The sequence below is a fragment of the Dama dama genome, chromosome 12 (genome assembly GCF_033118175.1).
Source record: "Dama dama isolate Ldn47 chromosome 12, ASM3311817v1, whole genome shotgun sequence".
Lineage (NCBI taxonomy): Eukaryota > Metazoa > Chordata > Mammalia > Artiodactyla > Cervidae > Dama > Dama dama.
In genome coordinates this window covers 2,296,540-2,324,058 of record NC_083692.1, presented here as the reverse complement: position 1 = coordinate 2,324,058, position 27,519 = coordinate 2,296,540, and the positions used below count along the sequence as shown (strand labels likewise).

Genomic DNA, 27,519 nt, shown 5'->3' with positions numbered 1-27,519 from the left:
CTGAAATGCAGTACTTGGATGCAATCTCAAAAACGATAGGATGATCTTGGTTTGTTTCCAAGGCACATCATTCAACATCACAGTAATTCAAGTCTAAGGCCCAACCACTAATGCCAAAGAAGCTGAAGTTGATCAGTTCTATGAAGACCTACAAGACCTTCTAGAACTAACACCAAAAAAAAATGTTCTTTACATCATAGGGAACCGGATTGCAAAAGTAGGAAGTCAAGAGATACCTGGAGCAACAGGCAAGTTTGGCCTTCAGAATGAAGCAGGGCAAAGGCTAACAGAGTTTTGTCAAGAGAACGCACTGGTCATAGCAAACACCTTTTTCCAACAACACAAAAGATGACTCTACACATGGACATCACCAAATGGTCAATACTGAAATCAGATTGATTATATTCTTTGCAGCTGAAGATAGAGAAGCTCTGTACAGTCAGCAAAAACAAGACCTGGAACTGACTGTGGCTCAGATCATGAGCTCCTTACTGCAAAATTCAGGCTTAAATTGAAGAACGTAGGAAAACCATTAGGTCATTCAGGTATGACCTAAACCCAATCCCTTATGATTTGTGGAGGTGATGAATAGATTTAAGGAATTAGATCTGATAGACAGAGAGCCTGAAGAACTATGGACAGAGGTTCATAACCTTGTACAAGAGGCAGAGACCAAAACCATTCAAGAAAAAGAAATGCAAGAAGGCAAAGTGGTTGTCTGAGGAGGCCTTATAAATAGCTAAGAAAAGAAGAGCAAAAGGCAAAGGAAAAAAGGAAAGATACACCCACCGAATGCAGAGAATAACAAAGAACGGTAAGAAAGCCTTCTTAGGTGAACAATGCAATGAAATAGAGGAAAACAGCAGAATGTGAGAGACTAGAGACCTCTTCAAGAAAATTAGAAATACCAAGGGAACATTTCATTCAAGGATGGGCTCGATAAAGCACAGAAATGGTAAGGACCCAATACAAGCAGGAGAAATTAAGAAGAGAATAAAGGGCAAGAATACACAGAACTATACAAAAACAGTCTTAATGACCCCGATAACCACAATGGTGTGGTACCTCACCTAGAACCAGACATGCTGGAGTGTGAAGTCAAGTGGGCCTCAGGAAGCATTACAACTAATAAAGTTAGTGGAGGCGATGAAATTTCAGTTTAGTTATCTAAAGTCCTAAAAGATGGTGCTATTAAAGTGCTGCAACTCAATATGTCAACAAATTTGGAAAACTCAGCAATGGCCACAGAACTGGAAAAGGTCAGTTTTCATTCCAATCCCAAAGAAAGGTAATGCCAAAGAATTCTCAAACTATTATACAATTTTGCTCATCTCACACGCTAGCGAGGTCATGCTCAAAATCCTTCAAATCAGGCTTTAGCAATATGTGAACCAAGAACTTCCAAACGTACAAGCTAGATTTAGAAAAGGCATAGGAATCAGAGATCAAATTGCCAACATTTGCTGGATCACAGAGAAAGCAAAGGAATTCCAGAAAAACATTTATTTCTGCTTCATTGACTATGCTAAAACCTTTGACTGTGTGGATCAGAACAAACTGTGGAAAATTCTGAAAGAAATGGGAATACCAGACCACATGACCTGTCTCCTGAGAAACTTGTATTGTGGGTCAAGAAACATCAGTTAGAACCAGACATGGAACAAGTTCCACATTGGAAAGGAGTCCGTCAAGGCTGTATATTGTCACCCTGCTTATTTAACTTATATGCAGAGTACATCATGAGAACGCTGGGCTGGAGGAAGCACAGGCTGGAATCAAGACTGCCGGGAGAAATATCAATAACCTCAGTTATGCAGATGACACCACCCTTACGCAGAAAGCAAGGAGGAACTAAAGAGCCTCTTGATGAAAGTGAAAGAGGAGAGTGAAAAAGTTGGCTTAAAGCTCAACATTCAGAAAACTAAGATCATGGCATCCAGTCCCATCACTTCAAGGCAAATAGATGGGGAAAAGGTGGAAGCAGTGAGAGACTTTACTTTTTTGGGCTCCAAAATCACTGCAGATGGTGACTGCAGCCATGAAATTAAAAGATACTTGCTCCTTAGAAGGAAAGCTATGACAAATCTAGACAGTATATTAAAAAGCAGAGACATTACTTTGCCAACAAAGGTCCATCTAGTCAAGGCCATGGTTTTTCCAGTAGTCATGTATGGATGTGAGAGTTGGACTATAAAGAAAGCTGAGCACCAAAGAATTGATGCTTTTGAACTGTGGTTTTGGAGAAGACTCTTGAGAGTCCCTTGGACTGCAAGGAGATCCAACCAGTCCATCCTAAAGGAAATCGGTCCTGAATATTCATTGGAAAGACTGATGCCGAAGCTGAAGCTCCAGTACTTTGGCCCCTTGATGCGAAGAGTTGACTCATTGGAAAAGACCCTGATGCTGGGAAAGACTGAAGGTAAAAGAAGAAGAGGGCAGGAAAGGATGAGATGGTTGGATGGCATCACCGACTCAATGGACATGAATCTAAGCACACCCTGGGACAGCGGAGGACCAGGGAGCCTGGTAGGTACAGTCCATGGGGTGGCAAAGGATTGTCACCAGTCAGCAACTGAACAACAACAAAAATTAACCAAAATATAGATACATATATATCACAGAGGACCCACTGAGATTTGGAGAATTAGGTCTACGAGCTGTAATGAGAGCCTTTCCAAGTCCTCTGGTCAGTGACCCAAAGCTGCTGAATTGCTAGTTCTCAGCAAAGCCTCTGTCTTGCACTGGGGAGCTGATTCTAGAGAGGAGACTGAGGGCCTGGGAGGAGCCAAGCAACACCAAACAGGGCTGAGTAACACAATATTATCCAGGCGTCTGAGAAGAGAAAGCGATTGCCTGACACCAGGCAGGCCCCGGGGTTGCGACAACGCCAGGACCGTGAGGCCGTGTGAGCACGGGGCCTGGGTGCAGAGCAGGGCCGGGGCAGAGAGCGGGGCCGGGGCGCAGAGAGCGGGGCCGGGGCTGAGAGCGGGGCCCGGGGCAGAGAGCGGGGCCGGGGCAGAGAGCAGGGCCGGGGCAGAGAGCGGGGTCCGGGGCAGAGAGCGGGGTCCGGGGCAGAGAGCGGGGCCGGGGCGCAGAGAGCGGGGCCGGGGCGCAGAGAGCGGGGCCGGGGCGCAGAGAGCGGGGTCCGGGGCAGAGAGCGGGGTCCGGGGCAGAGAGCGGGGCCGGGGCTGAGAGCGGAGCCCGGGGCAGAGAGCGGGGCCAGGGCGCAGAGAGCGGGGCCAGGGCGCAGAGCGGGGCCCGGGGCAGAGAGCGGGGCCAGGGCGCAGAGCGGGGCCGGGGCGCAGAGCGGGGCCAGGGCGCAGAGCGGGGCCCGGGGCAGAGAGCGGGGCCAGGGCGCAGAGCGGGGCCGGGGCGCAGAGCGGGGCCAGGGCGCAGAGCGGGGCCCGGGGCAGAGAGCGGGGCCAGGGCGCAGAGCGGGGCCCGGGGCTGAGAGCGGGGCCAGGGCGCAGAGCGGGGCCGGGGCGCAGAGAGCAGGGCCGGGGCAGAGAGCGGGGCCAGGGCTGAGAGCGGGGCCAGGGCGCAGAGCGGGGCCCGGGGCAGAGAGCGGGGCCAGGGTGCAGAGCGGGGCGGGGGCGCAGAGAGCAGGGCCGGGGCGCAGAGAGCGGGGCCCGGGGCAGAGAGCGGGGCCAGGGCGCAGAGCGGGGCCGGGGCGCAGAGAGCGGGGCCCGGGGCTGAGAGCGGGGCCAGGGCGCAGAGCGGGGCCGGGGCGCAGAGAGCAGGGCCGGGGCAGAGAGCGGGGCCAGGGCTGAGAGCGGGGCCAGGGCGCAGAGCGGGGCCCGGGGCAGAGAGCGGGGCCAGGGTGCAGAGCGGGGCGGGGGCGCAGAGAGCAGGGCCGGGGCGCAGAGAGCGGGGCCCGGGGCAGAGAGCGGGGCCAGGGCGCAGAGCGGGGCCGGGGCGCAGAGAGCGGGGCCGGGGCGCAGAGAGCGGGGCCCGGGGCTGAGAGCGGGGCCAGGGCGCAGAGCGGGGCCGGGGCGCAGAGAGCAGGGCCGGGGCTGAGAGCGGAGCCCGGGGCAGAGAGCGGGGCCAGGGCGCAGAGCGGGGCCCGGGGCAGAGAGCAGGGCCGGGGCAGAGAGCGGGGCCAGGGCGCAGAGAGCAGGGCCGGGGCGCAGAGAGCGGGGCCCGGGGCTGAGAGCGGGGCCCGGGGGCAGAGAGCGGGCCCAGGGCGCAGAGCGGCCCAACAGCCGCCAGACAGGGAGCAGCAGCGCTTCCTCCAGAAGTGTGAGCCTCCTGAGAAAGAACCCGGACTCAGGGGTGAAGGACGGGCAGGCAGAGGCCTGAGGGTGAGCATCAGAGCTTCCACCTACGGAAATACTGAAGGCGTGAGAGAATCACAGGACAGAACGCGGCTATTATAAGCTAATACAATACAAAAACTGCATGTCAAAAACTGGGAGGAACTTCAGGGGGCCATGCCCTCATTTTTCAAAATTCTAATACATGTTAAAGAAAAAAACATGACTCCGATATTTTTATAAGGTGTCAAGGATCTCTTTTATTTAATCTTTTTTTTTCTTTTTTTGGCCAGACCACGCAGCTTGCAGGATCTTAATTCCCTGACCAGAGTTCGAACTGGCAGCTCCTGCAGTGGAAGCATGTAGTCTCAACCGCTGGACTGCCAGGGAAGTCCCAACATCAAACTTTTTAAAGCTTTATTGGGTTTTTAGGAACTGATGTCACGAGGTGAAGCATTTATTTGGAGCGCTACAATTCCTTCAGTTTGTTCTTTCCATGAGTGTTTATTACTAGTTTATTTTCTAAACAGAGCACTGCTATCCAACAGAAACATATGCAAGCTGCATGTTACTTTAAAATTTTTAGTAGCTATATTAAGAGAAAAAAGAAACAAGTGAAGTTAATTTTAATAATATATTTTGTTTAACTCAGTATATCTAAAATATTATCAATTAAACAAGTAATCAGTATTTTAAAGTTGAGATATTTTTACATCCTTTTTCATATTAATTTTTCTAAATCCAGTCTGTTCTTTGTACTTACAGAACATCTTGATTCACACCTACTATGACTCAAGAAGTCAAGGAGCTACATGTGGCTAGTGGCTACTGTACTGAACAGGAGTAATGAGCACGATTTATAAAAGGATGTCTGCTCCTCTTTAAATCGGTCTATGCTCCTAGAGAGATGTCTAGAATGATTATCACTGGAGTAAATGGTAGGAATCTCTGAATGGTAACATTTGGGATAATTTTTAAGCTCTCATCTTTACAGTTTGAAATCTTTCTATTGAGCAGAATCATTTTCTATTACTTTTAGAAAAAATTCTATAAAATATAGAAAAATATATGTCATGATATTAATAGTAGTTATTTCTGAGAGGTAAAACTATCAGTATACATTGAATTTCTTTACTGCATACTTTAAGTTTCTAAGAAATAAAAAAGTAAAATGGGATTCAGAGTCCTAGATTTAAATCTGTGTGTCACCCTGTGACTTTGGCCCTGGGATTTAATCTCAGCAGTGGGGGGAAGGTAATTCTAAGAAAGGCTCTGACACGTAAGTCGAGGACCCTCTCTGCACCGCCCCACCCTGCTCCGGTCACCAGGCTCACCCCCTGCTGCTGCCCTCTGGCCGGGCCTCTGGAAACAGTACCCAGAACGGAATCCCCGGGCCAGAGAGCAGACCAGACAAGAGATCGCAACCTGGCTGCCTGCGCCTCTTTCCAGGTGTGGGGCCAGAGCACGTTAGCTCACTTCTCGAAGCATCTGCTTCCCCCACGGATGAAACGGGGGCCACACTGCGACCCCAGCAGGGCTGCAGGACGGAGTCGATGGGCGCTTAGGAAGGGTGGCGGCGGCCTGCAGGACCACCACGCTCAGCTGGGCCTTGGAGGAGGAGCGACCCGGGCTGGTGGACAAGAGGGGGAGGACAGGCCAGGCGAGGGGACAGCCTGGCCAAGAAAGGTGCGCAGGCCAGCTGACTTTGCCTTGAGCAAAGTGCCCAGGGAACAGGGTGGTGAGTGAGAAGACCAGCTGGGCTCAGAACTCAGAGCCTCCTGGTGCCCACTCCCCAACCCCGCCACCGCGGGCGACGTCCAAACCCTTCAGCCTGAAACACGGCCTGGCACGTTCTCCCCACAACCAGCTGGGCTCGGTCCTCAAGCTGTCGGGGGCTCTGGGTGCTGAGAACGCGCTGGTGGCGCCTCGTCCCTGCTGACCTTGGCTCATCCCTGCCGACCTCCTCCGAGGCCCCGCCCAAGCCTCCCCGGCAGCCCGGTCTCCCCTGGACCACTGGGAGAGGCTTGCAGGAAGAACCCGCAGTAAGTGGTGAAGTAACTCAGTAAGGGCAGAGGCATGTGGACCGCCCCCTCGGAGTCGGCCTGTCCCTGCCTTTGGCAGCATCTGCCAGGCACCCCCGAATACTCGGCCTCCCCCCCTTCCTGTAGGATCAGAGTGCCCGGGGCTCACCGGTGCACACAGCTTCCTGGGCTGCAGGGAGCTGCCGCGTGGGCAGTGACGGCTGCCAGGATGCTCAAGCATCACGGCCGGGCCCGAGAGGGCATGAGCTTGCATCCAGGCCCGCGGCGCCCCCACCAGCGGCGCCGAAGGGAGACAGGCACCTGGCCCAGAGAGGCAGGCAGAGCCGCTTCTGCGGGTGGCGTCGGCAAGGCACAGGGAGCCTTGGTCCCCGACGCCCACGGGCGGCCACCGAGGCCTGGACGCTGCCCACGACCAGCCGGGACACAAGAGAGAGAGACATTAATTTTCGCCTTGTTCTGCTTCCGTCTCTGTTACTCTGACCTTTGTTACAGTGGCCAGACTTAGATCCCAGCTAGATCTCCCAAACACAGAACAGGCTTTCCGTTGAGAACCATCTGAGAAAACTTGGCCACACCCACCCCCAAGTTGACTGCTTTCTAAACAGCACTCCACAGAACCCAGCGAGGGCTCTGGGAGGACCCTTGACTCTTCACCTCTCCTGTTTCGTGGGTCTAGACTTCCCTGTGCTTGTGCTTGCTTAGTTGCTCAGTCACGTCCGACTCTGCAACTCTCTGGACTCTAGCCCACCAGGCTGTAATCTGTCCATGGGATTTTTCAGGCAAGAATACTGGAGTGGGTTGCCTTCTCCTCCTCCAGGGGATCTTCCCAACCCAGGGATGGAATCCCGTTGCAGGCAGATTCTTTACCCACTGAACCACTGGAGAAGTCCCTTTTACTTCCAAGGCTTGCAAAAATGTTTCTGTAAACAAAGAGCTGCACAGCTGAGGAGGGGGTAAAACTAGTCCCCATTGCTGGCTGGGGTCTGCGTCATTCGCGTTCACTGATCTCCTGACCCTAGGGCAAGTCAGCAGTCTCGATGCAAGATGTGAAGAGAGCCCCACGCTCCAGAGCAGCAAGGAGGGGCCCTGGCAGGGGTTTAGCTGAGGGGAGAGGCTGGGGGGTCAGCAACCAGGGCTGGGGGGGGTCTCTCCTTGGAGGTGTGGGACTCTCTTCCAAGCTCAGTGATTGTTGGAAGAATTTCAGTTTCTTGTATTGGAGCATTAAGAACTTCATCACCCAGAAGCCACCTGCCAATCCCTGGCAAGTGGTCTCTTTCCTTAGAATTCCAAGGCAGCGTCCCTTATCTCAGGCTTCCCAGGTTGTGCTAGTGGTAAAGAACCCGCCTGCCAATGCAGGAGACAAAAGAGATGAGGGTTCGATCCCTGGGTTGGGAAGATCCCCTGGAGGAGGTCCCGGTAACCCACTCCAGTGTTCTTGCCTGGAGAATCCCATGGACAGAGGAGTCTGGTGGGCTACAGTTCATGGGGTCCCAGAGAGTCAGACACCAATGAAGTAACTGAACGTGCATGCATGTCCCTTTTCTCATGGAGGTCCTGATCCTTCAAGACCATTGAAGGAGTGGGTTCCAACAAAGATGTGTGCAGCCCTGGCTGGGTGGAGGAGGAGACAAAGCCTTCACCAAGCGTATTACGGGCATTTATTTGCCAGGAGGAAACTGTGTGGAAAGGCATTCTGGGCAGAAGGAACAGAATATGCAAAGGCGCAACATGGATGAGCTGCTAGGGGAAACTCCAAGAGCTGAACCATGAAGGGAGGGGAGAGGGAGGCGGGTGGAGGGGAGAGGGTCTCCTGTCAGGTAGGCAAGGATCAGTGCCTCAGTTCTAGAAGGAGCTGCACATTCTGGGGAAAGAGGAAAACCCAATTTGAAAGGTAGCACGGTGGCTACAAAATCATTTTGAAATTTTTAAAATTTTCAGGTTATAATTAACCTCCTGAGAATATTTAAGCTTTCTTGGCTTCCCTTCCAAAAAGGTGAGTTCCCTGCCACTCACTCTCCCCATGAGGAAGGCAGAAATCTTACAAGTATCAACCAGCTCGTGCTGGAGAAATTATGCAGAAATTACGAGGCCAGAGGCTGCAAGGCTCAGTCCTAGTGATGGAGGAGGCTCCCGCCTGCTGGCCAAAGACCCAGGGCTTCCCGATCAGAATCCACTATGGACAAAGGAAACAGACAGCCCTGACCCAATGGTCATGGCCCAACGGTGTGTCCTGCTACATGCCAGGGCGATGATGCACAAGGGAGAAAGATACCTCGGGCACACAAGAAAATTAATTCCCACTGGATTGAAGAACTAAATACAGAATATAGGAGGATCAAAATGTCAAAAACAGACTTTCCCTTCCAGACAAGATGGACAAAATTTACCCTTCATCTGAAAAAACCACAAAATCAAGATAGTTTACATTAAAAAAAAAAAAAAAGTTTTCGAGACATTGGACATCAGGCAACAAGAGGAAAGTGATCCCCGAGGACTGGACAGCAAGCAAGGTGCTCCTCATGGCTGCCTGGAGAACTCCCAGAAGCGGCTCAGATTCCTGATCCCGAAAGACTTCCATCTCCTCCTCCACCTGCCACTCACACCGCAAGCGCGGGGCGGGGCAGTGGGACTGCAGAGTGGGCTGGGGCGTGCTCCCGGGGCGTGCTCCCAGGGCGTGCTCCCCAGGGTGTGCTCCCGGGCGGGGAGCCCAGGAGCGCAACGTGAGAAACAGCCTCGCCTCGGGCGCCCCGGGCTTGAAGCCCTGCTCCTCTCCTCCCAGCTTTGCGGCACTGGGCCGGTTACTAGCCTCTCTGAGCCCTAGTTTCCTCACCTTTGGCGACTGTGAGGACTAGAGATAATGTGTGTGATGCATACAGTGCCGAGCAGGTGCTGACCAAGTGTCTGTTACTAGCTCTATTTTTTTTCCATTTATTTAGGACTTACTATTTCCCAGAACGGTCACGTTGGATCCACCGGGGCCGCAGAGCTCTCTGAGACACAGTCTCTGCGTTCCGGAGGCCCACGGTCCAGCCGGCGTGGCGGGCGCTGAGCAGCGTCCGTCACCGGCTCAGCCGCCCAGCGCGCGCGCCAAACGCCGGGTGGTGCCCTGGCGTCCGCGTTGCCCCGGGTCCTGCAGACGCCGCCGGACTCGGAGCCCGCCCATCTGTCCTGGAGCCGGGGTGTGAAGCCGGCCGGGCCTGCCGGGTCTCCCGGCACAAACCGAGTGGACGTCTGCTGCGGGCACAGGGGCCCGGCTTCCTCCCCAGCCCTGGCCGAGCGGGGACAGGAGTTTCCAGGTCCTCTCCTGCTCCCCAGGGAGTCTCAGATGACCAAGGGGAGGGGGCTCAGGGGCCAGGAGTCCGGGTCACCTTTCCCGCGGGCGGCTTGAGGGGTTTGAGGAGGCGGAAACCAGCTCCCTAGGGGTGGAAGCCGGCTCCCCAGTGACATAAACAGAAGCCTGAAGCCAAACAGAGGCCATTCCCCAGGGCCCTCACAGGAAAAAGCCTGGGGACTTGGCCCTGGGGGGTTCTGATTCTGAATAGTCCACGACCTGGGCGGCCTCAGCCCCCAACCCCGGGAGCCGGGGAAGCCCTGCTCCTCCCTCACCGCGTCCCCCTGCAGGGTGAACAGCTGCACCCAGAGATTTGATCCGACGGGGAAGAAGACATCAGCTTTCCACTCTGCTCCAGGGAGCACTTTATATCAATGCAAAAAATCTCAGCCGTTCGGTTTCTACGTCAATAGAAAGGCATTAGATCTATTCAAACAACTCCTGCTGTGACTCAGATCCAAGAGGAAAAGCAAACCCCTATTGAAGGAGGAACTGGTTTGTCCCCTTTGTTGCTCAGCAGAGACGGCCACGCTCCCCACCTCTCAGCCTCCGTGTGACCTTGATGAACTCCAGCCCCTCTCAGTGGCCTCCTGTAAACTACAGGGACCTTAGTGCTCGCTGCATCTGTGACCCTCCTGCTTCCCAAATCTGTTAACGGGAAAACAGAGGCCATCAGACAGTGCTGGGAGGAGTAGAAACTGATGTGAGTGTCTACAGAGAGCGATTCAGCAGTACCTACAACACCTGGAAAACAACGTGTGTTCCTGCACCCCCCGGCCCAGAAACTCCAGCTCTGGAAACTCCCTGCACCCCCCGGCCCAGAAACTCCAGCTCTGGAAACTCTCTGCACCCCCCAGCCCAGAAACTCCAGCTCTGGAAACCCTCCCTTGGATGCACGCACTTGAGCACAAAGAGGCCCGTAAAAGAATGCTTACTACAGGCAGGCTTAATGGCAAAGGACGGAAGTGACAGGGGTCCTGTTAAATGAATGGAGCTGGCCCCAGGCAGTGGGACAGCCGTCCAGTAAACAAAGGGAACAGATGCAAACACCACTCTGCCGTAGCAGGATTGCACAAACAGCCCCAGGTCCTTCCTCATGCCTGAGTCTACACGCTTCCTGGCCTTTCCCGTGGACCCGGGCACGGCCACGCGACTGGCTCCAACTGAAATGACAGGAGCCAGCGCGAGGCACAGAAGCTCGCAAGGGGCTTGCTCGCTTCCACCTCCCTCTTGCGGCGACACAATCACCGGCAGAATGTGCTGGTCTGGCCCCAGGAGGCTGCAAGGCCACAGGCAACAGCGTCCCTGAACTGGCCCCCGGCCGCTGAGGCAGGAGCAAGCTTTGGCAAGCCCAGGGTCATGAAAAATAACGAAAGGGGTTGTTTTAAGACACTAAGCGTTCCACTGGTTTGTCACATGGTAACAGATAACAGCTCAAAGAGAGACACAACCACTGTGTGTGAGCGCCAGGGACGGACAGCAGACGCTCCGATAAACGCGCAGGTCCACGGGGCCCTTCTGACGGGGACCCCCAGGGCCCCTGGGCGCGGCCGTGTCGGGGGCAGCGAGTGAGAGGACGGGGAGACACGCGGGGAAGCAGCCGCTTGCACTGTGTCCCCTCTGAACTATTTGACTTTAAGGACCACTCACATTTGTCATCCACATCGGTCATTTCAAACAAAAACTCACGGCCGTGTTACACGGAGCTCTGAATCGAGAGTGGCGGGTCCGGTCACCCACAGAGGGGCTCCCCGACCTCGTGCACCAGCGGAGAAGCAGCGCAGAGGCCTCGAGTCCGCAGCTGTGAGAGGCGGTCTCCGCTCTCCCGGGCCACCAGCCCCTCACACACTCACTCCAGCATCCTTCCGGGGCCCTGACTCCCCAGGGGGCGCCTGACGGCTGGGCCTGCCTCCCTCTCCGCCAGAGCCCCAGGCAGTGTCTGAGCGCCGTTCGGGGTCCCCTGGGAGAAGCCCCCCAGCTCCCGGAGCTGAAGGCGTTTCTCACAGGACCCCGGGTGTGCGCTGAGCTCACACCAGCCAGGGCATAGGGCAGGCCACGAGACAGGAGACGCCTCCGCCCCGGCGAGTGGCCGTGTCCGCACAGAGGAGACGAGACAAACCAGAGAAAGCCTGACTGGCGGTGAGAGGCGGGCAGAGACACGGCCACTGGAAGCCAGGGCAGAGCAGGAGCCCCGGAGAAGCAGACGCCTGGCCTGAACGACGGGAAGCCCACCATGCAGATGGCTGAGGGGACCGCATCCTCTCGGAGCCTGCAAGGGCCGTGGGTGAGGACACAGCTGGTGTGTTCTAGAAAGAGCAAGAAGCCCGTGTGCTGCAGCAGAGGGCATGGATCGGGTGGTGAGAGGCAGAGACGGACGTCCTCGGAGGCTGGTGAGGGCCTGGCCTTCACTCTGGTGTCGCTGGAAGGCTTTGGGGTGTGGGGCGGGGGCAGGGGGTGGTCAACAGGCGGGTAAAGTGATCTGATGCAGGTTTGAAAAGATCCTCTGTCTGCTGTGCGGAGGGTGAGCGTGGGGTTGGAGCACAGTGGAGGCAAAGGCAGAACGGCTTAGACGGTTAACTGTGGCCGTCGGGTGAGAGGGTTCACGCCCCGGGACAAGGGACAAGCGATGAGAAACACCACGAAAAGGGAGAAATACTCTCGCAAGGTGTGATTTGGAGGTAAAGTAAGCCAGACTAACTAACGGAAAGGACTGGACGTACAGCAGAGAGGACAGGAGCCCCCACCGCAATGAAGCCAGTGCGTGCTAACTTCTGGAGCCTGTGAAATGTCAGCGTGCGTGGCAGAGGGGACTTTGCAGATGTGATTAAGTTAAGGACCCTGAGATAGGAGGACTATCCTGTATCACCGGGGGGCGTCCTTGGGAGAGGGAGGCAGGCGGGTCAGAGTCAGAGGGAGACGCGCTGACCAGTGCAGAGACGGAGGGGCTGCAGGACACTGAACCGCTGGTTTCAAGGCGGAGGTGGGGCCCCGAGCCAGGAGCGTGGCAGGCTGCAGAGGCTGGGGACGGCAGGACAGGGCTCCTCCCGGGGCTCAGAAGGGACGCGGCACTGGCTTCTGGCCCGAGGGAACTCATCCCCTGCTTCCGACCTCCAGAACCGCGAAAGAACAGATGTGTACGGACTGATGTCAGGACATCTGTGACAGCTCGTTACAGGAGCAACAGGAAACTAATGCATGAGGGTTGAGGGAAGGAAAGGAAAGGATTCGAGATCATTTCTAGATTTTAGATGGCATGGTAAAGCGGACCGTGGTACCACTTTGCGTTTACTGAGTAAGGAAGAACATTCCCACAAGCTCTGTGTTAACCAGGCCAAAGACGTTTGATATCCAAGTAGAGAAATCAAGTCAGCGGATGAAGGAAGGGGGCTGAGGCTGAGCAGGAAGACCCAGGAAAGAGACCAAGATAGAAGTCACTGGGAAGAGGCGTGGTTGGGTGGGTCAGCGCAGCCAGAATTCAGGAAGACGAGAGCATCAACATAACCACCATATTCAGCCATATGGAAGCAACACTGGGAGGCGACCTTGACACGAGATGGCTCGGGGAGCCAGGGCGGGCAGAGCAGATGGGGAAGGGCCGTGATCAGACAGCGATGAGAGGGCGGCTCTGACCGGGAGTCCGGGGGCAGGTGCATCCCACAGGGCACGGTCCAGAGGAGCAGACGGAGAGAAGACAGGCCCGGAGGGTCAGAGAGAGGTCTGTAGGGGCCGGCCTGGGGGCAGGGGCTCAGGGCAGAGGCCGGTCTGGGGGGCACGAGTGGGAGGGGCTTGGGGCAGGGACAAGGGGGCTGCAGGCCTTGGAAGGAACAGGGTCCGCGACGCCAGGAAGGAGGGAAGTGGGTCAGCTTGCAGGAGGAGGCCAGCAGGTCCCCCACTCGTTTCTGTTTCCTCAACAAGATGAGGCCAGGCCAGGAGCGAGGGACAGAGCAGCCTGGCGGGCTGCAGGCCACCGGGTAGCCGGGAGTCAGACGTGACTCGGCAGCTGAACAGCAGGAGCGAGGAGCGGGAGCGTGGCCTTCCGAGGCCGCTCAGGGTCCAAGCAGAGGAGAGTGCGCCTGGGGGACATGTGCGGAGGGGAGGCAGAGCTGCTGCTGCAGGAGGGCAGTGTCTCTGAGGCCACCGGCCACCAAGGTGGTCAGCAAGGCCAGGGCGTTTCTTGGTCAGACCCACGGGAAGGTGGGGCTGGGCCGAACCAGCATGGTGGGGAAGAGAAGGGCACACCCCTCAACTAGAAAACATGGATCGGATGCCCTGACCTGTTTCAGATCCAAGTCGGATCATGTCATGTGGCTGCTGTTCAGTCGCCCAGTCGTGTCCGACTCTTTGCGACTCCATGGACTGCAGCACGCCAGGCCTCCCTGTCCATCACCATCTCCCAGAGTTTGCCCAAGTTCATGTTCATTGCATCGGTGATGCCGTCCAGCCATCTCATCCTCTGACGCCCTCTTCTCCTTCTGCCCTCGATCTTTCCCAGCATCAGAGACTTTTCCAGTGAGTCATCTGTTCGCATCAGATGACCAAAATACTGGAGCTTCAGCTTCAGCATCAGTCCTTCTAGTGAATATTCAGGGTTGATCTCCCTTAAGGTTGACTGCTTTGATCTCCTTGCTGTCCAAGGGGCTTTCAGGAGTCTTCTCCAGCACCACAGGTCAAAGGCATCAATTCTTTGGTGCTCTCCTTCTTTATGGTCCAGCTCTCACAATCATATGTGACCACGGGGAAGACCATAGCCTTGACCATGCAGACCTCTGTTCGCAGAATAATGTCTCTGCTTCTCAACACACTGTCTAGGTTTGTCATCACTTTCCTGCCAAGAAGCAATCGTCTTCTAATTTCAGGGCTGCAGTCACCGTTTGCGCTGATGTTGGAGCCCAAGAGGCAATCTGTCACTGCTTTCACCTTTCCCCCTTCTATTTGCCTGCAGTGATGGGGCCGGATGCTGTGATGTTTTTTTAATATTTAGTCAGATCATCCCTCGCCTCAAGCCCTGCCCCGGCTCCCCCCTCACCCAAAGCAAAGGCTAAGATCTTTGTGTTGATAACTTATCAACCACAGACACCGAGATCCTCGTAACTCATCACCTGCGCCCTGACCTCCATCCCCGGGTGCCTGGTGAGTCAGGCCGTGACGCTCGCGGAGACCAGACCACCCGCCGCCCCAGGCCCTGGCTCCTGCACCTCTGCTTAAACCACGGCCCGCGGAACTCCTCCTGATGTCCAAGATGGCATGAGGCAAAGACGAGGCTCGGGGGAGGTTGGCGGAAATGGCGTCCACGTGCAGGCTTCTTGCCAGAGCCTCCTGCGTGCACAACACGAGGCCGGAGCACAGGCTGGGCATAAAGACCACCCTCCACGGCCCTGGGAGAATCAGGCTGGGCATAGAGACCACCCTCCACGGCGCTGGCAGAACAGACAAGCGTGCTAGACACACGCACACCCTCCCCTAGAGAAACCCCGTCTAAGGAGAGACAAGGCAGCGGAAAGCCACGAGCCGGGACCTGGCCTGGCCTGGCCTGTCCCCAGAGCTCAGCCGGGCAGGAAGTGAGTCCAGCAAGGAAGCGGGTGTTATCAGAGCGGCCCAGGAGGCTTGGACGTGCTGGCAGGAAGCCAGCCCCACATGACGCATTGGCCATGCACCCTCATGGAGTCCACAAGCTCCTCCTGCAGATCCAAGGCCCCATCCGGTCCCCGCCTTCAAGGAGCAGCATGCACAGGGAGGGGGCACCACGCGCCTGTCCAGGGTGTGCAAAGACCACCGGGGACTCCCAGGAAGGCATGAGAAGCGAGCAAGGCCTGAGGGGCCTGGAGGAGCAGTCCCCGGGTGAGATTCCTGGAAGAAGGTGATGGGGCACAGCCGGCGTGGCCAGGCCATCTGCAAAGGGCCGGGAGGCCTGCTTCTCCAGAGCCCAGGGCTCCACGGGGAGCCGAGCCCCGGGCCCACACCTGGCAGCCAGGAAGGGGGTATGGCATTCCCCACGGGTCCTGCCCTTGGCACCCCTTCCCCCCAGTAGCGCTGTCTTGCCAGCTGGAGAGAGCGCTCTGACCTCACGGATGAGGGATGGCAGCCCCTCGAGGGGGCCCAGCCCACAGCCCGGCTCTGAGCCAGCCCGGCTGTGATGAGGAGAGGGGTCAAGGGGCAGGCGGGAACCGGGAGATGCTCCCTGGGACGGGCCTCCCAGCACGCGTCTGCCCTGCAGCTTCCCCAGAGACAGGGAGGGGCGCCCCCCTCCCCGGCCCCGCCCCGGCCCCCGTGGCCTCCCGTTGGCTCCAGCGCGGTCCGGGAGGCTGAGAGGCAGCCGTGCGCGGGGACGCTCCCTGCCCAGGCCTGGCCCCGTCTGCCCAGCCTCTGTGTACTGGACTCCGCGATCACTGTGTTCTGGGCCCTCAGGACAGGGTCTGGGACCCAGGCGCTGCTCAGTAGGTGCTTGATGAGTAAATACATCCAAGTTAACTCCTCCAGAGCAGAGGCCAAGTTGTTCACATAGTAATCAGTTGAGGGAGGGGAGTTTGGGGGAAAACGGATACGTGTACATGTGTGGCTGAGTCCCTTCCCTGTTGACTTGAAACTATCACGACATTGTTAATGAACTGATTATACATGTGCACTCAGTAGCTCAGTTGTGTCTTTGCGACCCCGTGGACTGTAGCCCGCCAGGCCCCTCTGTCCATGGGATTCTCCAGACCAGAATACTGGAGTGGGTAGCCTTTCCCTCCTCCAGAGGGAGTGGGTAGCCTTTCCCTCCCAACCCAGAGAACCCAGGGACTGAACCAAGGTCTCCCGCATTGCAGGCAAATTCTTTACCATCTGAGCCGCCAGGGAAGCCCTGGTGGCTATGTCCCAATACAAAATAAAAAGTTAAAAACCAAAAACAATTACTGGAGTACCTGCTGTGGGTCAGCCATGTGACTGGTGCTTGGGACACAGCAATGAACCAAAGATCCAAAGGCCATGCCCCCGGGGGCAGCCAGGCTTGGCTGGAAGAGGAGGCCTGAGGCGCCCGTCAGAGCTGGGCTGAGGCACTCACCAGTCTGAGGCCCAGCAAGTCCACGTGGCTGTCAGCTTCGCGCCTCAGCCACGATTCAGGGCAACAAAAACCCTCCCCCAGCCCGCCAAGCCCCTTGCTGTCATCTGTTACTGTTATCCTGCCCGCTCCCCCCACACCCTGAAAAGGCCTGAGTACCCGGAACGTTCCACCCAAACCCAAACCCAAACCTCGTGATTCAGTCAGGCGGCCCGAGAGGATGCTGACGCGAGAAACTTCACTGTCTTATCTGCTCCTGAAAGAGGCTGTCGAGATAAAGAGTGAGGCTGAGAGAAGCTCAGTGACTCACCCGAGGCCAGAGGAGCAGTGTCAGCCCAGGATTGAACCTGGGTCTCAGAAGGTAAAACCAATCAGTGCTTTCTCCTGCTCAAGGTTCCTCTCCTCTTTGCTAAAATACCTGCATCCGCCTCACATGAGGACCCACCGGCCCACTGCCCAGGACTGAGGGCTCCCAAACACAGGAACCCTGCTGCTAAAGCCGGGAGCGTCTCGCCCAACAGGCTCGCTCTGCCAGCCTCAGCCACCGCTCAGCCTCGGAACCCCAGCTGCTCCCAGGAGCCCCCGTGACGCCATCCGGTTCCGCCCAGCCCAGGTGACACCCGGCCCCACCCCAGACGATCCCGTGGGCGCAGGAAGCCCAGAGCCACAGTCCCCTGGGTGCTACTTAACAGCCTTGCTCCCCAAGCCCTGCCCTGCCAAGACCGCCCAAAGCAGGAGCCGGGGCCCAGCCTGGGATGCTGAGCTGCGAATCAGCCAGTGACTTGGCCGCCCGGAGGCTGAGTGGCTGCCCCAAGCTAGAAGCGCCCTGAGCCGGTGACCGGCTTGTTCGGCCTCTTCTGGGGCAGCCCGCCCGAGGGGAAGCGCTTCGTAAATGCTGACAATGTGGCTGAGGGCAGGGCCTCCCAGGCCTGATGAAGCAGATCACCGGAGGTTCCATGTTAAAGGCAGGTTTCCAGTCCGCATCTCAGACCAAGAGAATCCCCACCCCACAGGAGGGTCTGGGATCCATAGTGTCCCGGCTCCCTTAACTCAGGGCTCCCCCGAGTGTGTCCACAGACCAGCAGAATGCACATCACCCACAGGTGTGTAAAGAGGGAAGCCTGGTCCCCGCCTCCCCCCGGACGGGCTGCATCAGAATCACCAGGCGTGTCTAGGGGCCTTGCAATCTGCATTCTGACACACCAGCTTGGTGATCCTCTGATCTGAAAAGTTTAGGAAAACACTAGTGTCGAATAATGGAACGAAAGTCAAAGGCAGGAGAGAATCCTTTCTGTGAACATCACGCCTCGGTCCACTTGTGCCCTGGATGGGAATCACAACCCCAGCTGCACTCCCCTCAAGGCTGCTGAGACGATATACCGGGATCCGTGTAAAAGTTCACGCTCGGAATCCAGCACACAGCAGAAGCTCAAGACATGCCTGTTCACTCTCCCTCCTTACGGCACTGTTTCAACACTCACGGAGTCAGGAAAATTAAGGCTTCAGTGGCTCCAGTCATGTGCACAAGGTCACTCGGAGGGCAAAAGCCTGGGGACTCCGACTGCACGCAAGGCAGGCCCGGGAAAGGGCCACACAGTGTCTGTTCCGCCTGGTTCTGGCCTCTCCACCCCACACCGCGCCCCACGAATGGATGGCGGCAGGCCTGGTGGGGGTTAGGGCGACGGCCACGCCGTCAGGGTTCCTGGGGCGCAGCTGCCCTCTGCAGCCTACGGGACACACGCTCACCCGCCTGCCAGACTCTGCTCATCCTCGTCTTGGTGGCTGCGGGGGGTGGTTTGGAAAGAGACCCCTTCCTGTCTGTGGCAACGCGGATGGAGGGCATGTGAGGTTCAGTCACTCAGCCACGTCCAACTCTGCGACCCCGTGGGCTGCAGCCCACTAGGCTCCCCTGTCCATGGGATTTCCCAGGAAAGATACTGCAGTGGGTTGCCATTTCCTCCTCCAGGTGAAATAAGTCAGACAGAAAAACAAATAAGGGAATGACAACCCACTCCTGTATCTTTCCTGGGAAATCCCATGGACAGAGGAGGCTGATGAGCTACAGTCCATGGGATTGCAAAGAGTTGGACACAGCTGAGCCGCTAAGACACTACAGATGAAGAGAACAAACCAGTGATCACCAGGTTGGGGAAGGGGGCAAACGACTGGGCTCAAAGATCGATTCAAGGGTGCATTCTACAACACAAAGAATGCAGCCAATATTTTCTTATAACTATAAATGGAAAATAATCTTTTTAAATTGTATAAAAATTCAAAATTAAAAAGAAGAGCCTTTCCCTTTTCCTGGATGCTCAGATGGAAGCACCGGCTTTCACACAAGTCAGAGATCTGGAAGCCTCCAGGAGCCGCGGAGCGAGATGTCACCCAGAGGCAGGAGCCCACCTGCCCGACGGCGCAAATCACGAGCGAAGGTCCTTCCGGGGGCTGCACCCGGGGCAGAGCCGGCGGCCGGCACTCGGGCAGCAAGTGGTGACCAAATGCCCGTCGACAGGGCTTCGGCAGGAAGCTCGCCGTCTTGCGTGGCAGGAAGTCCAGGGCAGGGCAGCCGCGGGGTGAGTGCCAGGGGCTCAGCAGTGCAACCCGGGCCCGTGTCCCCACCTCTGCGTCCCGGCCTCCGCGGACACCCCACCCCCGCCCCCGCGGGCCTCCCTCCTGGGCGGGCTGCTCCCTGCGCAAGACGGCCACGGCTTTCGGGCAGCAACGTCCAGGACGGGACGCAGGAAAGTTCTTCTTCCCGCTGGAGCACGTGTGTCACCCTGGAGCGTGAAGACATCCCTCCCAGAGGCCCGTCCACGGCAAAGGCCTCTGACACCTCACGGGCTGGAGCTTGCTTGTCAAAGAACAGTGACAAGCAAGCGGCCGGACCGACACCCCAGGGGCCAAGGCCCAGCTCCGGTAAACACGAGGCGCCAAGAAGGGCTCAATCAGGAAGGAGGAAAACGGCGGAGGTGGCAGACACTGGACTGTTAGCCGGGGCCCTCTGGCCGGCCCGCTCCCGGAGGCCAGTCCGCACGGGACAGCTCTCCCGGAGACAGGGTCACCACTTGTTCCTTGGGCCCTCTGGAAGCGCTCAGCCTTCGTCCTGAAGGACCAGTTCCGATTAAGCAGGAGCCTCGCCAGTGAAAGTCTGTTCAACTGAGCACGCGCAGTGCGGGCCACGGGCTGACGGCCGTCCCAGCGGCCGCGCGCTGCCCTCTGGAGGGGCCACCGGGAGGGGAGACGCGAGGGGAGGGCCAGGGCCCTGAGCCGCGACGTCCCCCGAGGGCCCGCCCCGGGCTGCCCCCGCGAAGCACTGCCAGGCTTTTGTTCTCGTTTTTTTCTCGTTTTGTTGTCGTTTTGTTCTCGTTTGGTCCTTCCAGCCACCCTACCAGTCCAGCACTATCATTACAGGTTACAATCCCTTGTCTATAATTTCCAAACTCCAGACCTCTCTACAAACCCAAAGCTGATTTTCACTGTTAACTTACTGGGCAGTTAAACTGAACCCACACGAGGCTCTTTAGAGTGACTTTATCCCTTTGGCAATGACTGTTGATACGTTTTGAAGCAGAAATCCTGATTGTTTCCCATGAAATACTGTCCCTGACCCGATTAGGACTGTCATGTAAGGTCTAGTATGTATAACACATTCTGAAAACTTCTGCAGCCTGAAACGCACCTGGCCCCAAGGGCTTCAGAAGAGGAACCTTAGATGTGTGTCCCCACTGTCTACATGGGCTTTCCCGAGCTGGAGTTGCACTCTGACCCGGGTCCAGACCTCTGAGCCTGTCACTCCTGCAACGCCCGGCTGGTGGCTTGAAGGAAGACTCCTCTCTCCCTGGGTCTGTTCGTCCATCTACAACATGGGGAGGTCGGACCAGATCAGTGGGTTTCAAGTGTGTTTTGTTTTTTTGTTTGTTTTAAGCACCTTAGCCCTTCCTTCAAAGGAAACTTTAAGGGAAAGTGTAACTGCTCCAGCGAGTGTGGCCTGCCCGCAGGCCCGAGGGTGCCTGCGCGACAGCACAGCGTGAATACTGGGCGTGCGGGTCTCACTCTGCGCTTGTCTTCTCAGAGGCAAACAGCCCTTTCTGGGAGGGAAGGGCGGCTGGGCGAAACGCAGGCGGATCTTGACGGATGGGACCACGGAGCTGAACGCCATGAACTCCGGGGAGAGAGGAACAGCTCAGCTCGGGGAGGACGGGGTCCAGGAGCCAAGTCAGCCGAGGGAGGGGGCGCCACGGCCAGCGGGCAGGACGGCGGCCGATGGGGGGAGCCCGCCCTCCTGACTGCCCCAGTCCAAGGCCCCCCGCCCTCATGTCGGGGGCAGGGGTCGAGGGGGGAACTCAGCAGTCCCGGCCCCCGGGGCAGAGCCACAAGGCCTCCTGGCCCGGCCACAGCAACCACAAGCCTGGGCCGGCTGAGAGCCACTAGCGCGCGACCATCGAACAGCTGCGTCTTCCGGGTCCCAGAATCAGGACAGGTGGGCCTCCACAGAGGCGTGTGCTTCAGAGGACCGCAGGACAGATGCGCGCCAGCCGGGGAGGGCCAGGAAAGGACTCCGCAGTCCCCTGCCCCTGGGTCTGGGGGTTGACTTCGGGGAGTTGGGTGCACCCCGGGAGCTTCCTAAAGGCCAGGCTACCTCCTCACCCCGCCGCAGACTCTCAGCTACACCTCGGCCTGGTTTCCGAAAAAGTCCCTTGGGCCGGCGGGGAGCCCCGGTTCCGGTCCACAAATGCCTCCCCCTGTCCGGGAACACTCCAGGGGCCTGAGCGAGGCAGCCCACCTGGGGAATAGGAAGCCGCAGGGCCGCCCGGGGCCCCAGGGAGCCACAAGAACACCAGCCCAGGCAAGATCCTCACTGCCGCACGACGGTCTGCACTTGGGGACCAGGCTTGCCCCCTCTGCCCAGATACTGTTTATTTCAGCACCAGTTCCTTACCCGTCCATCACTAAGGCGTAATTAAAGGGTCTCAAGATCACACCTAAGCAGGCGGGTGGTGGAGAAGGCACCCTCATTACAGCCCAGCTGTTCCCAGTGACCGAGTTGTCTGAGGGACTGAGCGTCCTGGGGGCCCACGCCGTCTGTCTGGGGTGGGGTGGGGGTGCTCCAGAGTGACTGCCGTGTTGGTGGCCACACAGGGGTCCGCCTCCGCACGGCTCAGGCGTGTGTCTCGGGGTCTCCGCACTTCTTCCCCAGCGGGGGAGACCCAGGACTGGCCAGCCTTGCCCAGGGTCAGGGCAGGGTGAACCCCGGTTCTGCATGTACCTCAACCCACTTCATCCTCACAGCCACCGGAGGGAGCGGGCATCATTAACCCAGTCTCACTGAGGAGGAAAGGCAGGCTCAGAGAGGTTAGGGAAGCGGCTCGCAGTCACCCAGCCACAGGCAGAGTCTGAATGAAGCGGGGGGCCGGATCGGCCCTGGCTCACAGGAGGCTAGGGGGGCCCTCTGGCAGGAGCAGGCAGCTGCGGCCGTGTGGGCCGGGAAGTGCCGATGCACACCCCTCGAGTCCACCCGGCCCGACCCTACCCCAGCTCCGGGCCCCCACGCTGCGCCCGCCCACCCATACCCCAGGCCCCGCTGGCCCGGGGGTCGGCGTGCCAGCACGCTCCCAGACTGCGCCCCCGCGCTGGCGCCTGGACCGCACTGCCGGCAGCCGGAGCCCGGCTCGCGTGGCCTCTCCCCCTTAGGTGGCGTGTGAGCCGTCCCCGCGCTCTTGTAGGAACCCCGCGGCCCGGCACCGAGATGGTTCCCTGCGATGGAGTGATCAGGATGGTGGTGCGGTGTGAGGCGGAAAGGGACTTCAGGGCTCTGTCTCCAGCCTGGCCCTGGCCCTTTGCTTCCATGTCCACCTCTCCTCAAAACTGTCAAAACCAGTTTATCTCAAAGGAGACGCCGAAGCGGCTCTGAGAGCGGCCGCCGTGGCTGTCCTCCCGGGTGGGCAACCCTGCCCCACGCAGACGTGAGCAGCAGACTGGCCTGCGGCCAGGGCGGCACCGCGGACCCCGACGCTTCTGCTCAGAACCTCCTGTGGTTCCCACGTCGCTCGGAGAAAGCCCGGAGCGTGAGCCGTGACCTCTGAGGCCCCGCCATCCGGCCCCGCCACCCTCGGCCCTTGAAGTCCCCTCCCTGGACCGCACTCCGCCGGCCGAGCGCTTATCTCAGGCCGCCTCCCGGGGCCCTTCCCAAGCCGCCCCACTGAAGCCAGTGGCCCGGGCCCCCACCACATCGCAAAGCACATGTTCCCTTCCCCTCTCTTTCTTTTGATACCAGTTAACGCTGTCTGACAGCCCGCACACTTCACTTAGTGATTTATTTATCATATATGGCACCCCTCCCCCCTTAGCATGTGGGTGTCACACAAGGGCAGGGCTGTTTGCCATTTTTGCCTGATTTGGTCACTGGTGTGTCCCCAGTGCCTCAAACAACAAGCACTCGGTGTGGAATGAATGACTTAGTAAATGAATGAAGGGCCTGCCTACTAAGGCTCCTGGGAGCCTTTAGGCACCTTCAAATCTCATAGTAATGCCTACAATAAGTCCTTTAATCCAAGATGAAAAAATGGATGCTCAGAGTGGTTAGTAGTTTGGCCAAGGTCACAGAGTTGGGAAGTGGCAGGCCCGGGACTCAGGCGGGTCCTGACGACGGTGCCCGTTTCTGCCTGTGGTTGCCGTCAAGGTAGCTGTCTTGGTACGACAGACGTGACACTAACTCACTGTCCTTATTCCAAATAACAAATGTTTTAGTTTAGGGATTTTGCCAAACCTGTCCCAAATGTGAGGTCTAGTGTACCCGGCGGGCCTGGTGTCCCCGAAGACAGGAGGAGGCCCCCGAAGACAGGAGGAGGCCCCCGAAGACAGGAGGAGGCCCCCCTGCAGCCAGGGAAGACCCTGCTTTGGACGCTTCTCTGAGCCCGGAGGAGAGCCACAACAGCTCTGTTTCGTTTCATCTTTCATCTTGGTTTTTTTTTTTTAATCTTCCTGAGCAATGTCTTTGACCTCTTCTCATCTGTGAGACCTTCTGCCATCAACGACTGCTGTTTACCGTGCGGTTTCTGGAGGCAGAAATCTCTCTCTTGAGTTTCCCCAGACCAAACGTGCACACAGACCCAGCCGGCTCCCCAGCGCCGACCCCAAGCCCCACTACTGACTGTGCCTGAGACCACGGGGACCAGGCCTCGGAAAAGGAGCCAAGCCTGGAGGAGCCGTGAGAGAGTCCCAAGCCCCCGGAGAGTCCATCCACCCTCTCATTCCAAAGACCACCCTAGTCGGAGTCACCCGCGGGCCCCACCCACCATTCTCACATGACTGTTTTCCTCAAATCACGTCTCACTGTCTAAAGCTACCTGGTTTACTGTATTGGCTTACCATCTGTCTCCCCAGAGGAGGCCGTACATGAGGGTAGGAGCTGTTCGCCATTGTCGACGCTTGGCACAGGTGGGCATGCAAATATTGGCTGAATGAGTAAATAAAGCAGGAAACAGGTGGATGCTGAAGGAAAATATCAGAGGCCTCCAAAACGAACCTGTTTAATCCTAAGATCAACCTGCCCTGATGGTATTATGTGTCCACCCAGCTGGGAAGTGACAAAGGAGACCCAGGACTGTTTAAATCCGAAGACACAAGAAAATGTTACAGGTGCAGGGAACAGACCCTGATGCTGGGAAGATGAAGGCAAAGGGAGAAGAGGGCGAGATGGTTAAAGGTCAGAGGTCAGAGGCTGAGACGGTTAGATAGCATCACTGACTCAGTGGACATGAATTTGAGCAAACTCCAGGAGACGGTGATGGACAGGGAAGCCTGGCGTGCCTCAGTCCATGGGGGGTGACCCTTAAAGGGACGGCAAGGTCAGGCTGCCACCGGGGCCCCGAACACCTTTTCTTCAAATGCTGATTTAATTGAGAAGAGTCAACGTTTCCCTCCACGCTGAGCCCAGGTAGCTCCATGCTTCCACCGTGCCCCTGGCATGATCACGGCACCGGCAGCTGCCCAGGAAACACCTGCCCAAAGCCGGTACCATAGCTGAGAGTGCGCAAAACCCCGTTCTTATTTTGAGGCACCAATACCATAAAAGGCCCACATATAAACCATCCTTGAGGAGGGCGCATGACATCACTCTCCACTTTCGGGCAGTTCGAGGTGAGACGGCTGAAAACAGGGGATGCCCTTTCTGAGAGCAGTGGCACTCATTCATTTGTCCGGCTAGCATGTGCTTGCCCAGCCTCAGGAAGCCAGAGACGAAATGGGACAAAACCTCTGCCCCCTTGCCAGTCCATTGGTGCCTGCGGTCTTGACGGGCACGAAAAGACAAGCAAATGTTAAGGATACTTGCTTCCAAAACAAATAAGGCCACGTGGAGCTGTGCCTTGGGAAGTGGGATTCTGGGTGCAATTTTCATTCCATTGGGTACAAGAACCAGTTGAGTCAACAGGGGTCCTAGACTAACTCCCGGCCCCAGGCTGCTACTACTTCGGGGCTCCTTCCCACCCCCTCTTCCTCTGGGCCCCGAGCCCCTCACATACCCACCCCAGTTTCCCAATATTCCTGGACCACATTCCCACCTCTCTGCACAACACTCTACCTCTTGACGCCTCTGACTCTCTTTCCCCAAGTTCATGAACCTGACCTCCCTAGACCCTCAGCTTCTACACCCTGGGGACCCCAGGACACGTCTCAACCTGCCTTCCGCCACCCCACACACACCCCAACTCTGCGCTTCCACCTGGAGTCCCTTCGATGCCATATGTTTACAAAGCGTGAGTCCCAGGGGTCTCCGTTCAGCCCCCCTCACTCGCAGGACTCCCCTAAAGCTGTCGTGACTTTGGGCACACCACCCGCGCAGCCTGGACCCCCATACATCCGCAGCCAAGTCCTGGGGACGCGCCCCTGCCCGTCACACCCGACTTCTCTGAAGCCCGGGCCGGCCCCCGACCCCGGGGACCCGGTGAGACCCTCACCCCGACTCGGCCGGGAGCCCGCCCTGCGCCGGGGCCCCGGCGCCCCCACAAGCCTTCCGCCGCGGGTCCCCGCCGGTCTTGCGCCCCCACCCCGGCCCCGGAGGCCCCGGCCCCGCGCGCGCCCCCGGGCGCCGCGCCCCGCGATCGGCGGGGGACCGGCCGGCGCCGGACGGAGGCCGCGGCGCCTACCGTGGGCGATGAGCTTGGCCGACAGCTGCCTCGCCAGCTCGGGGATCCGCTCCCACTGGCTCTCGGAGCGGCAGCGCTCGATCTCCGTCTCCAGCCGCGAGCCCGCCTTCCTGGTCGCCATCGCGGCCTGGCCGCCGGCGGTCGCCGCCTCCCTCCCCGCCCGGCTCCGCTCGGCTCGGCTCCGGCGCGGCGGGCGCGCCGCTCGGGGGGCGGAGGCGGCGGCCGGCGCGAGGAGCGCCCCTGCCGGCCAGGGCCGGAGCCGCCGCCGGGCCGGGCTGCGGGAGGCCGGGCCGGGGGGCTGCGGCCCGGCTCGGGGCGACCGCGGGCGCGGGGCTGGGCGGGGCCGGGCGGGGACCGAGACCCGGGAGGGCGGCGCAGGGCCTGCGGAGGCAGTGACGAGGGCGGCTGTCCTGCAGACCCTCGGGCGCGGTGACCCTGGCGAAGGTCACGGAGAGGGCGGGACTGGGGCGCGGGCGCGAAGGGGAGCCTGCCCGAGCGTGCCCTGGCTCTCAGGTCTGGGGGGCCGTCCCTCCGGGCCTGGCTGGGCTCCTGCCCCGAGCAGGCCCCTTCAGCCCCCGGCGGCCTCCCGGCACCTGGTCCCAAGCGGGTGGAGACGCGTCCAGGCCCCGCAGCTGCCCGGAGCCCCATAAATGTCTGTTGTCCAGCTAGACTGAACCAGGCAAGGACCGCCAGCCCAGACGCCCGGTCCCTGGTCCTCGGAGGAGGATGCAGGGTCACCAGTAGGGTTTCCTTGTCCTGACCCTTCAGGCTGAGCTGAGGTTGTTTAGTCGCTCAATCATGCCGACTCCTTGCGACCCCATGGACTGCAGCACGCTGTCCTCCACCGTCTCCCGCAGTTGAGCGGAGGGCAGGTGTCCAAATGTGCCTTCTTTCAGCTATCCGATGACTGTGTAGTGATCTCTTAACCATGGTTGGGCCCTGTTCTAAGTGCTGGCAGTACAGCCAAAAGCGAACAGAATAACTTCCTTGGTTACATTCCAGGCAGGAACTAAATAAGCAAAACAAAGTAGTGAACTAGACGATAAGTGGTGAGCTGAAGAAGCAGTTGTTCAGTTGCTCAGTTGTGTCCAACTCTTTGTGATCCCATGGAACGCAGCACGCCAGGCCTCCCTGTCCATCACCAACTCCCAGAGTCCACCCAAACACATGTCCATTGAGTCGGTGATGCCATCCAACCATCTCATCCTCTGTCGTCCCCTTCTCCTCCCACCTTCAATCTTTCCCAGAATCTGGGTCTTTTTCAGTGAGTCAGTTCTCATCAGGTGGCCAAAGCTTCAACATCAGTCCTTCCAATGAACACCCAGGACTGATTTCCTTTAGGATGGACTGGTTGGATCTCCTTGTAATCCAAAGGACTCTCAAGAGTCTCCTCCAACACACAGTTCAAAAGCATCAGTTCGGTGTTCAGTTTTCTTTACCGTCCAACTCTCACATCCACCCACGACCACTGGGAAAACCACAGCCTTGACCAGACGGACCTTTGTCAGCAAAGTAATGGAGACACAGAGCAGTCTGGTGAGAATAAAGACGTAAGCAGGTGGTGGGTGGCGTGATTTTAAACGGGACGGTGGCTTCGATGAAGTGGCACTGGGCTGAGGTCTGAAGCAGGTGAGAAAGAGTATCGGTGAGAAGTGTCCTGAGCAGAGGCCTGGGGCGTGTTTAATGGGTTGGGGGGTGGGGGGTGGAG

The 27,519-nt window shown here is 58.1% G+C and overlaps 1 protein-coding gene across 7 annotated transcripts in view; it reads right to left on the bottom strand.

The window, feature by feature from the left end:
* TTC7B (tetratricopeptide repeat domain 7B) overlaps nucleotides 1-25,980 on the bottom strand; it is a 265,869-nt gene extending 239,889 nt beyond the window's left edge. For all 7 annotated transcript variants that reach the window (XM_061156423.1, XM_061156424.1, XM_061156421.1 and 4 more), the window contains exon 1: nucleotides 25,812-25,980. In XM_061156423.1, coding sequence (XP_061012406.1) covers nucleotides 25,812-25,932 — 121 coding nt within the window. In that variant the 5' untranslated portion in view covers nucleotides 25,933-25,980. The remainder of the gene's footprint in view (nucleotides 1-25,811) is intronic.
* Nucleotides 25,981-27,519: the final 1,539 nt, after the last annotated feature.